Source organism: Arvicola amphibius, chromosome 17 (genome assembly GCF_903992535.2).
Source record: "Arvicola amphibius chromosome 17, mArvAmp1.2, whole genome shotgun sequence".
Taxonomy (NCBI): domain Eukaryota; kingdom Metazoa; phylum Chordata; class Mammalia; order Rodentia; family Cricetidae; genus Arvicola; species Arvicola amphibius.
Genome location: NC_052063.2, coordinates 42,083,406 through 42,095,127, shown reverse-complemented (window position 1 = coordinate 42,095,127; position 11,722 = coordinate 42,083,406). Strand labels below are relative to the sequence as shown.

At 43.5% G+C, this 11,722-nt stretch overlaps 1 protein-coding gene across 1 annotated transcript in view; it reads right to left on the bottom strand.

The window, feature by feature from the left end:
• Positions 1-928: 928 nt before the first annotated feature.
• The window catches only part of Nup107 (nucleoporin 107), a 46,290-nt gene continuing 35,496 nt past the window's right edge, over positions 929-11,722 (bottom strand). Inside the window, exons 24-28 of the mRNA XM_038315081.2 lie at positions 9,252-9,412; positions 8,190-8,315; positions 7,399-7,512; positions 1,627-1,794; positions 929-1,347 (exon numbers count right to left, since the gene is read on the bottom strand). Of these exons, the coding sequence (XP_038171009.1) occupies positions 1,240-1,347; positions 1,627-1,794; positions 7,399-7,512; positions 8,190-8,315; positions 9,252-9,412 (677 nt within the window). The 3' untranslated portion in view covers positions 929-1,239. The remainder of the gene's footprint in view (positions 1,348-1,626; positions 1,795-7,398; positions 7,513-8,189; positions 8,316-9,251; positions 9,413-11,722) is intronic.

Sequence of the window (11,722 nt, the reverse complement as noted above, 5' to 3'; positions counted from 1 at the left end):
CTTTTAAGTTTTGTGTGTATTATTATTTGGAAATGAAAATTTATATTGACTGTCTTTTCTTTTCTTTTTCTCAACTATTACTGGTTCTCTGTAGATTTCACATCATGCGTTCCCGATCCCTTTTGCCTGGACTCAGAGTTCTGTAATGACCTGCATGCATACTCGGTTCTTCTGCTACGGTTTTTTCAGCACCATGTAAACCTTTTCTCTTGGAAAAAAATTAAATGTAAAGGGAAGTTGAAAGATTAGTATGATAAACATTTTTTCGCCCTTTAGACTGTTCCTATTTTACCACGTTGCTTTTACTGTGTATATTTTAATTTTAAAGCTAAACTATTTCAGCAAAGTACAGATTTTATGACTTTCAACCCTAAATATTTCAGTGTGCATCTCCTGAGGATGAGCAGGGTACTTCCCTACATTGCCACAACTCCAAGGATCACACCTAAGAAAACTAGGATTTGCTAAACAATACTACTATCTAACCTCTTTCTAGATTAAAAAAAATATTTAATCATGTTGTGCGGGTTTGTGCACATTTAAATGGCAGCTGCTCTTGCCAGAGGGGTCAGAACATTTGAAGATGAAGTTACAAGTGATTGTTTCTTGGCCCATGTGGGTGCTAGACTAATTTTTATTTTCATGTGGATTTTGGCTTAAATGTATCTCTATTCATCATGTGTGTGCCTGGTGCCCACAGAGGTCAAAAGAAGGCATGAGATCTTCTGGAACTGAAATTGCAGATGGTTGTAAGCCACTCTATGTATGCTGGGACATGAATCCTGATCCTCTGGAAGGGCAGCCAGTGCTCTTAACTGCTGAGCCATCTCTCCAGCTCCATTTTAAACTCTCTTCCTAGATTCATCTTAACTTTATTATTCAGAAAAATATTAAATTTTTTGATAAATGAGAGATTACTTACAGGGCATAAAATAAACCTATTCTTTATTCTCTATTCTCTTTAAATTTTAATATGCCAGGAATTTGATTATAAGAAAAATAAAATATTAATTTACTTACTCTATTACATAAGAGAAAACTAATATTTGTAGAACAAAAATTTATTTTGTATAATTTCATTTAAAAATACTTAAAGAAATACGAATATAATACAAAATTCAAAAACCTAAATTTTACATTTTCCCCCATAATGCCAAAGGAAAAACCCATAATTACAAATATGTATATCAAAACCAAACAACCAAGCAGCCCCGTCACGGGCATCAGAGAGTGGATGAGTTATGACTGAGCTTCATATCCGAGCGGGTCAAGCCCCTGATCCAGAAGCATCAGAGAGGATTCTCTTAACTTCTGCAGCAGTTTCCTTAGTTCTTCCTTAGAAAATACCTGACATAAAAAAAAAAAAAAATTAAAAATGAGAATATCAACTTTTTAAAAACCTAATCAACCTTAAGAAGGAATTTTCCTTGAAGATGTGTGACTCAGAGACCTTGTGCTGGTTTACAGGACAGAATTTATACTTCCATTCATGTATAGAGACAGAGTTTTTAAAAAGCACACTGAACTGGAACATTACTTTTATAAAACGGAAACAAGTATTTCCAAACGTCATCGTGCAAGCACATCAACAGGTAAACGGAACCCTGCAGCCGGCCCAGCACTCACCAGGTAGAGCTTGTGGCGCTCCGAGGACACCATGTCGGCCAGCTGCAGGCACTCCTGGTACTGACCGGTGCTATGCAGTATGGTGTGCAGCAGAAAGCACAGCATGGGCAGACAGAGCTTTCTGAGCAAAGCCATCTGGTGTGTTCGCTCAGGGTCTTCCTCGGCATCCTACGACAGACATCACTTGTCAACTACAGCAAGGCATGGAGGCTCACACCTGTGATACCAAGCCCCAGTACTCAGGATGACAAGTCCAGGGCAAGCCTGATGTACACTGTGTGTCAGGCTGCTACAGAGACCCTGTCTCAAAAATATAAAACAACAACAACACCAAAAAGTAAGCCATGTTGGGAGCCAATAGATTGAATGAATGACAAAAGGAAAATACTCGGGGGGCAAGTTGCATCTGTACTAAAGATGTATACGTTCTGTTCTTGTTATAACAACTATTTAGACAGCATTTACACTAAGTGGGTAGAGGTGATCTGAAGATTACTTACAGGCAGGAGGGTGTGTGAGGATTACATGCAAATATCATGCATGCCATTTTATGTAATGAAAGGGAGCAATCTTGTATCTCCCAGGATATTGATATTCCTAGAATCAATGCCACAGGAATACTGAGGGTTGACTACTGAGTCAAAACCAGGACAGGAAAACACTGAATTTCTTTTTCTAAAGCTTATCATTCCTATTTTAAAAATGTCTGTGTACATGTTTGTATGTGTGCTGGTACACACGTGTCTATAGGTGCATGCATGAGTGTGTGCCCAAGTACTGAGGCCAGAGAATAACCCTGAGCAACATCCCCAGAACACAATCTCCTTCGAGATGGGGGTTTCTCCTTGGTCTGGAGCTCACCTTTAGGCTACACGGCCTGGCCGACAGCCAGGGCTCCTGTCGTTTCCTCCTCAGTGCTGGCTATAAGGGTAGCTTCTGGGGACCAAACACGGGACCCAGTGCTGCACAGTCCCGAGTTTTACTGACTGAGCCATCATGTGAGCTCTCATCACGCCACCAAAAATTAAAACAAGCTAGCTTCGATGATAATATTATCTAGTCTACTAGATCTCTCTCTTTCTCTCTCTGATATAGGACTTTAAGGCTAAAGACACCAAGCTGAACTTTTAAAATATACCAGAGGAGACAGTATGGAAGTAAGATGATGCTGAATGTGTTTCTCAGGCATCTAGACTAACAACACACAAAAGAATGGTAATACGAGTAAAGACAGACAGAAAATAATTACCATTCATTTTCCTCCGTACGTGTAGACACAGATCACCACAGATGTACCTAAGATCTGAGAGGGCTTATCAACCTGACTGTGGTCAAGATAGAGAGGGCTGAGTAAGAACTTGTAAACTTCTAAGAGAGTGAATAATTTTTTGTGTAGTCAAAAAAGTAGGGGAGGTGGGAATTATAAGAACCTGTGGACTTGAGTAACACAGAAGAGAAGAGAGGAGAGGGGAGAGGAGGGGAGGGGAGGGAAGAAGAGGGAAGAGAAGAGGAGAGGAGGGGAGGGAAGGAGAGGGGAGAGGAGATCATGGCTTAGCTCTTAGGAGCACTGGCTGCTCTTCAGAGGATGCTACTCTGATGCCCAGCACCCACTGAGTGGCTATAACTGTAACTCCAGTGCCAGGCAACACGTTCACACACGTAAAATTAAATGTAAAAGCTACTTTTAGTAGGGCATGGTAGCACATGGTAGCACATGCCTTTAATTCCAGCACTCAGGTGGCAGAGGCATGTGGATCTCTGAGAGATCAGGCTGATCTACAGAGAGTTCTAGAACAGTCAGGGCTACAGAGAAACTTGTCTCAAACACAGATAGATATGCACACATACGAGAGAGAGAGAGAAAGAGAGAGAGAGAGAGAGAGAGAGAGAGAGAGAGAGAGAGAGAGAGAGAAACTGAGAGAGAGAAACTGAGAGAGAGAAACTGAGAGAGAGAAACTGAGAGAGAGAAACTGAGAGAGAGAGACTGAGAGAGAGAGATTGATTGATTTGAGGCCACTTTGATATAGCAAAAAGTGTCTCCAAATACGAATGGACTCTTTCTAAAGAATTATCTGGTCAGTGAAATACAGAGAAACCAGTAGCCTTTTTTAAAGCCAGGCGGTAGTGGCACACGCCTTTAATCCCAGCCCTTGGGAGGCAGAGGCAGTTGGATCTCTGTGAGTTCGAGGCCAGCCTGGTCTACAGAGCTAGTTCCAAGACAGGCTCCAAAGCTACAGAGAAACCCTGTCCTAAAAAAACAAAAACAAAACAAACAAACAAAAGAACCAAAACCAAAACAAAACAAAATTTTAAAAGACACTCAAACACACTACAATTCCTGAAATAATGTTTAAAACAGGAGGCTGTCTCATAGGTAGAGAGCACATACTGCTGCTGGGGAGGACCCATGACGGGCAACTCACAAGCACCCCGTTCAGAGATATCTGGCTTCCAGGGACAATTACACTCAGATGAACACAACACCATACAGACAGAAATACACACACATAAACAGTTTAAATGAAAAAACATTTTTTTAAAGGAAGTACTGGGTGTTAACTGAGGGGTAGACACTTGCCAGCCATGTGCAAGGCCCTGAGTTTAGTCCTTTGCTGGCAGCGAGTACAGCGAAGAGATCCACAGAGCACACAGTGCAAAGGGTGACAGATAAGCAGCCAACAAACCCAGGTTAACAAAGTTAAGCCAGGCACAGCGGAATGGCTGAAACTGCAGCCCCCGAAGGCAGAGGGAAGCAAGAGGATTAGGACATCACATCAAGTCCTGCATAGACTCAGTTGGCAGGGGAGGGAGGAAGAGGACTCCCTTCCTGTGTAAGGTATTAAATGACATGTGAAGCATTTCTCAGGGGCGGACACTGGAGGAACACAAAGGATGTGGTGATCCCACCACTAACAGCCGACCCGGGCTAGGTCCACACAGAATCACTAACCCTTTAATATGTTTAGAGGTACAAATACATAAACTAAATATTAAAATGCATACTTCATATACTTCTTAGCTTAAAATGGAAGCACTTCTATTTTCTCAAGATAAGGTATGACTATCTTCAGAGACAGACAAGACCTTATCCAGCTTGTGGGTTCCAAGTGGAGACCGGCTGCTCCCTCAGCCTTCCCCCGTTTCCCTGTGCACCGTCCTCTCGCTCCTAGACTCCTTCCTGCCTCTCAGAGGCGCACAGGGATGTGCTGTATAAGTACATAAAGATAGCCAGCCAAGCAGGCAGTGGAGCTGAAATCCAAGCTGTACTCCAGTCTACTGCTCATGTACACATGACATGGACTATGCCCGTGTAAAGGAAGGGGTGCACTTTTCTAAGAAGGCAGGCAGGAACTACAACAGGAGAATTCTGGAAAAGAGGAAAGGCTCAGTCTACAGTTATTACCCAGATGCAGAGGAAGCAAGATGAAAATGTCTCACTGATAAAAGGCACCAAGTCACGTGGCTAACACAGACAAGAATTATGGGCTAAGATGTAAGAGTTATTTAATAAGACACCTGAACTAATAGGCCAACCAGTTTTGTAATTAATGTAGATCTCTGTGTGTTTCTTTGGGACCGAATGGCTGTGGGACCGGGCGAGACAGAAACTTCTGTCAACAGTACACTGATGGCCGAGGATGGAATTCAGTGGTACCATGCACGCTAGCACGTGTGAGGCCTGGGCTCAATCCTAATACCATGAACAAATAAACACACTCAGAAGTGGACCTAACACTCTAAAAACTACAGGGAAACCCTGTCTCGAAAAACCAAAAAAAAAAAAAAAAAAAAAAGAAGTGGACCTAACAATCCTGTTAGTAGCAGCATTCCCTGTTAATATTCACTTCCTGGCAGGAAAGAAAAGCTAGAGGTAGGAAATGTTGCGACTAAGCTGCTTAAAGAAAAGGTGTGACTGTGACATGAGGCCCGCAGAGGGGACCCCAGTGCACACGGCCCCAGTGCACACGGCCCCAGTGCACACGACCCCAGTGCACACGACCTGCAGAACTGAGTAAAGACGCAGGGCTCCGAGTCACCATTCTGTCACATCTCAGGACCAGACCTGCTGTGGTCTGAGTGTAAAATGTCCTCATAAGTTCCATGTGTTTGAGCACTGAGCCCCCAGAAGGTAGAGCTGTTTAGGAATGTTCTGGAAGCTTTAGGGAGATGGAGACTTGTTGAAGTAGGTAATAGGGTGGGCGAGGGCTTGAGGTTTTATGGTCTGACCACACTTCTTCCTTCCTAACTGCAGACATACAAGCTGCCCCTTACCCGATGCCCAAGACTGTACCCTCAAAACTCCAAGCCCAAACAAGCCCACCCTCCTCTAAGCTGTTTCTTACTAGGCATTTGGTCACACACCAAAGGAATGAGACTAAATACCATTAGAACGAAAGTTAGAAGGGAAAATATGTAGTTTCTCTGGAAGGAGAAAAGGCGGGGTGTGTGTATCTGCAGACAATAAGGAAGCAAGCGAGAAGGATCAGGTAGGGGGAGAGGTAACCAAGGAGAGGAAATGAATCATTTTCTTACACAATTAAAAAATGGAAAACTATATACAGGAGGATATGAGGGATGGCAGAAGAAAAGACAGCAGAAAGACTACCAAGAAGAGGAAGTGACGCCGGCCTCAGTGCCTCTCCCTTCTCAGTCACCGCTTCCTTGGCTCCACATCCCACCTGCATCTCTTAGCATCCTGTTCAGCCACTTCCAAAAGCAAACTTCTTTTTCCTTTACTGATATGCTGTGGGCCCATCATGCCAGGCATGTGCGCTATCAAACTGATCTCTTCATCTGGACTCACAACAAATCCACTGTGTTTGCTTTCTGCGTTTAATGCTCTTGTGGGGAGGGACAGCTGAGGCTGCCAGTGACTCCTAATCCTCTTGCTTCAACCCCCAAATGCTGGGGTCACACACACTGGTTTGTGCTATTTAATATTTTGCAGCTCATTCTTACTCTGTGTTTAAGGAAGAACATGCTGAGTCATGTAAATAGGTGGCTCAGAGGGACACTGCTGTTTTATGTCTCACAGTATTAGACTCACCTGTTTCTGAGTTAAATACACACATCAATGCTTAGACTCAGGTTTGGTGGCATGTATCTGCAAACCAGCAGTCAGGGGAATTTCAAGTTCCAGGGCAGCTGGCACACAGTGAGTTCAAGGTATGCTTCTATTATATAGTAAGGCCCTAACTAACTCAACAACTAGGAAACAAATGAATTTTAGATCTAGAATTTTAAAAATTACATTTTAGTTAGTCTGAGTGAGCATTCTGAATGTGAAGTATATTCAAGAATGAATACTCCTATTCCAAGGTAGCATTTTCAAGCTTAAAACATAGGGAGGTTTAGTTATAACTATCAACTTTGTATAACAAAAATCCGCAATGTTCTTATTTAGAGAAAGAACGTTAGACGATCCAGTGTGTATGGTTTTGTTACTGCGGGCTGGAGGGATGGCTCAGTGGCTAAGATGGAGAAAAGGTGGAAAAGCACGTGTTGCTTTCCCAAAAGATCCGAGTTGGAACCCAGCACCCACATGGCTGCTCTCACCCATCTCTAACTCTACTGTCGGGATTAGGTGCTCTCTTCTGGCCTCCATGGGCACCGGGCACACACATGGTGCACAGACTGTACTCACATGTGGGTCTGCATCCCTAGGGACGGAAACCATGTCGCAGGTTTGGTGGTGAGTGCCTTTACTGGCTGAGCCATCTCTCTGGTTTGTTAATCTAATTTTTAAAGCTATAAACAGAACGTGTAACTTACCTCTCTGACATCTACCATCCACCCTCCGTCAACAAACAACAAGACGTTGTACATTTTCTCCTTTACATCAGCAGTTAGGGCATCTAAATGTCCTTTCCAAATACTATGATCCATCTGCAGAACAAACACAAGCAGATTTAAAGGGCCAAACAATAGTCCATCCCTTTATTTATGTATTTACCTGTCTTCTTGAGACAGGGTCTCTCTGTGTAACAGCTCTGGCTTTCACTGGAACTCACTCTATAGACCAGACTGGCCTTGAACTCAGATCCACCTGTCTCTTCCTCCCAAGTGCTGGGATTAAAGGTGTGCACCACCACTACCCCACAACAAGAACATCAGTCTTAAGAGTTGATAATGTATATATGTATATAAAGAAAAACTATTAACCAATAGGAGATAGATGAAATATTAAAATATTAATTTAGCAAATGAATACTAATGTCGAAAGGCCTTCCTTCCTTTCTTTTTCTTATTGTGTTTTGCTGAGACAGGATCTCACTACGTATAGCTCTGGCTGGCCTGGAATTCAGGATATAAAACAGGCTGGCCATGAATTCACAGAGATCTGCTTGATTTTGGTTCCGAAGTGCTGGGATTAAACGTGTGCCACCATGTCCAGCAGCGTTTCTCAGGATTAATTAATAACCTACAGAAAAGTAATCATGATTCAAAGTAGAACGTGTAACAGGAAAATCCTACTCCAATCAGAACATAAACGCTAAAAAGACCCTCTGAATACACGTGTCTTTCGGATAAAAGAGGCTCATCTCAGACTCCCTTTAACTTACTTCGTACTTCTTTTCTTTGTGTTCAAAAGCCACTTTCTCTGTAAAAGTTGGTTGAGATATCAATGTAGGTTTTTGTGGAGCTGAATTCATATGCTTAAACCACTCATTGAAGGTTTCATGGGCTTCCTAAAACACGAAGTTAAACAAAATGAAATACATGCTTTTACATTTTGCTTCTTCTCCAGACCAGGTTAGTCTGGAAGCCCAGACTGACCTCAGATTCATGACAATCCTCCTGCCTCAGTTTCCTGCGTGTTGAGATTACACAAAGTTTTCACTTTTATCGCTCAAAGGGTATTTAAAAGTTCTAGTTCTTAGAAATAATTCTTACTCAAAAATTATGAACAAGCAAACGTTCTGTGAAGTGACAAATACTGACAAAGTATTCTGTGCTGTTTTTGGCAGCTACTCTTTCCCCAGCACCGCATGTGCCCGTGTGTATCCTGCATCACCTCTCTCTGAGGCGGGCATGTGTACTCATCTTGATTAGCCTGCTCCATGTTACAGTTAAGACAGAATTCTGTCCTCAAACTGAGCCCGACTAGGTCCACAGCAATCACTTATTTGCTGAATAAAGCTTGACTGAGTTATGCTGTTATTTACTATACATGGAGCACTTCACACATCTGCACAGCCATCTTAGTGAAGCTCCGGGCACCACACACTGTCTGCCCCTGCCTAGCCAGCAAGGGACAGACGCATGCCAACGACAAGGTCACGACAGCAACCCCTCTAAGTCAGCACTGCATCACAGGGACCTTAGATGGCTCAATTACCACTTTTGGAAAAAGTTCAAGAGCTAGAGAGATGGTTCAGCGTTTAAGAACATTTGCTGTTCTTCCAGAGAACCTGGGTTCAGTTCCCAGCACCCACAGTAAGCAGCTCAAAACAGCCTGTGACTCCAGTTCCTGGGATTCAGATGCCTCTGGCCTCCATAGGCACCTGCATATACCCATTTGCAGACACATACCTACATATAATTAAAAATGAAAAATTATACATAGAGTTGTTTCATGAGTGGATCTGGAAAATCATAGACTGCAGTTTTCCTTGCAGACTCACCAGATAGGCTCTGATACACAAATGTTCTCGGATAGCATTGTCATCCTCAGCAGGAAGTGGGCTCTCCATGCCTTGCTCCTCCCACTGATTGTAGATTTCTGCAATGGAATCCTGAGGAATTTTCACAAACACTTCTTTTGCAGCTTCATGTTTTTTTGATGCTGTGGGGAAAAAAAAAACATTCAAAATATATGGACTTCTATGTACTGCTGTCTGGAATTTACCATGTAGGTCAGGCTGGACTTGAATTTAAGAGATCTGCCTGCCCCTGCCTCCCAAGTGCTGGGATTAAGTGTCAGCACACCCAGTCTGTGTACTGGTGCTTACAGCATCAAATCACTGATTCCAAGTTTTACATTTCAGGTCCCACACTTCTCCAAAGGTCTTGGAGATCCCTCGAGTGGGCTGGTTCTTTCCCACTCGAGGTAACACAAGGGCAGTTCATCTCTCCCTCTCTCCCTCTCTCTCTCATACACACACACACACACACACACACACACACACACACACACACACACACACCCCTCTTAAAGAAATCGTATTTTCCTGAGGCTATGGCATTATATACAAAGCTGATTACCATAGTAAAAATTTACTTTTAAATGGGTTTGGTTTTACAATACAAAGCCTGATAGAATAGCTGATTCTCTCCCCTTTGATGTGAACATCAAAAGAAATGAGTAGGTGGTGTGTTCTGTCTGAGGCGCTGGCCTCGGCAGGCAGCTGATTAGAAGCTGCAGACTGCACTGTCTCTCAGTATTGGGCAAGCCAGTTTCTTAAGGTTTAACTGGTGATATGGCAAATCCAGAATTCCCATCTAGAACAACTTTTAAGAACTGGATTAGAGCAAGTTTTATTCTGCTTATGGATCTGGTCAAACAGTTTTGATCCATGCAACTAAGAGTTCAAGTTCATCAGTTAATGTATGTGGCTGCACACAGAGCCGCAACCTCTCAGAGAAGCAGAAAAGGAAAAGCCATCTGTGTGAACAAGGTAGGCTTTCTTGTCTCTTCACACCCGCAGTCAGGGCGCAGAGAAAGGAATGCATGGATCACACCCGCAGTCAGGGCGCAGAGAAAGGAATGCATGGATCACACCCGCAGTCAGGACGCAGAGAAAGGAATGCATGGATCACACCCGGAGTCAGGGCGCAGAGAAAGGAATGCATGGATCACACCCGCAGTCAGGACGCAGAGAAAGGAATGCATGGATCACACCCGGAGTCAGGGCGCAGAGAAAGGAATGCATGGATCACACCCGCAGTCAGGGCGCAGAGAAAGGAATGCATGGATCACGCCTGCAGTCAGGGCGCAGAGAAAGGAATGCATGGATCACGCCCGCAGTCAGGGCGCAGAGAAAGGAATGCATGGATCACACCCGCAGTCAGGGCGCAGAGAAAGGAATGCATGGATCACACCCGCAGTCAGGGCGCAGAGAAAGGAATGCATGGATCACACCCGCAGTCAGGGCGCAGAGAAAGGAATGCATGGATCACACCCGCAGTCAGGGCGCAGAGAAAGGAATGCCGGCATACTCCTGCTAGCATGCACTCAGCTCCACTTCTCTACTCTAGTACAGTTCTGGAAGCTCTGTCTAGGGAATGCTGAACTACTTTTCAAAGGTGAACTGCTTCTTGATCTCTGAAGCATTATGTTTCTTTTCTTAGTTCTTCTAGGTTGTCACAAAATTTGGTATCATTGTTTATAAAATGCAGTTTCACTGGTAAGATGTAGTTTTATTTTAAGACATTACTAAATAATGGATTCTCTAGTTATAAATTCACTTTGAGACTGAATGGCATGAGAAAACTTCATGACTCTAGCTCTGCTCCACTGTTCGTGCTACCACGTGGCCTGCTACACAGGGTCCAATGCTATGCACTTCTTCGTGGGAACTTGCAGCCTTTTCCATGCACATGCAGTGTGGTCTCTTGGTCAGATGTTTCTGTCTGGACATATACTTCCCAGTTTTTGCTAAAGAACTACTGACTTTTCTTTCTTCCTTCCTTCCTTTTTTTTTTGAGACAGGATTGGACCAGACTGGCCTCAAACTCACAGAGATCCACCTGCCTCTGCCTTTCGAGTGCTGGGATTAAAGGCGTGCGCTACCACTGCCCTACCTACAGCTGTATCTTATGGAGGCATTTTCTCAATTGAGGTTCCCACCTTTTAGTTAACTCTAGTTTGTGTCTCAAATTGAGATAAAACTAGCCAGAACAGGAAGTGACTTGAAAATAAAGGTTGTCTTTATGTAAAGATAAATGATATCAAGCAAGGCAGTGGTGGAGCACGCCTTTAATCCCAGCACTTGGGAGTCAGAAGCAGGCGGATCTCTGTGAGTATGAGGCCAGCTCTGGTCTACAAGAGCTAGTTCCAGGAAAGCTAGGGCTGTTACACAGAGAAAACCTGTCTCAAAAAACCAAAGCCCAAACCAAACCAAACCAAATCAAACAAACAAAAAACCTAGTGACT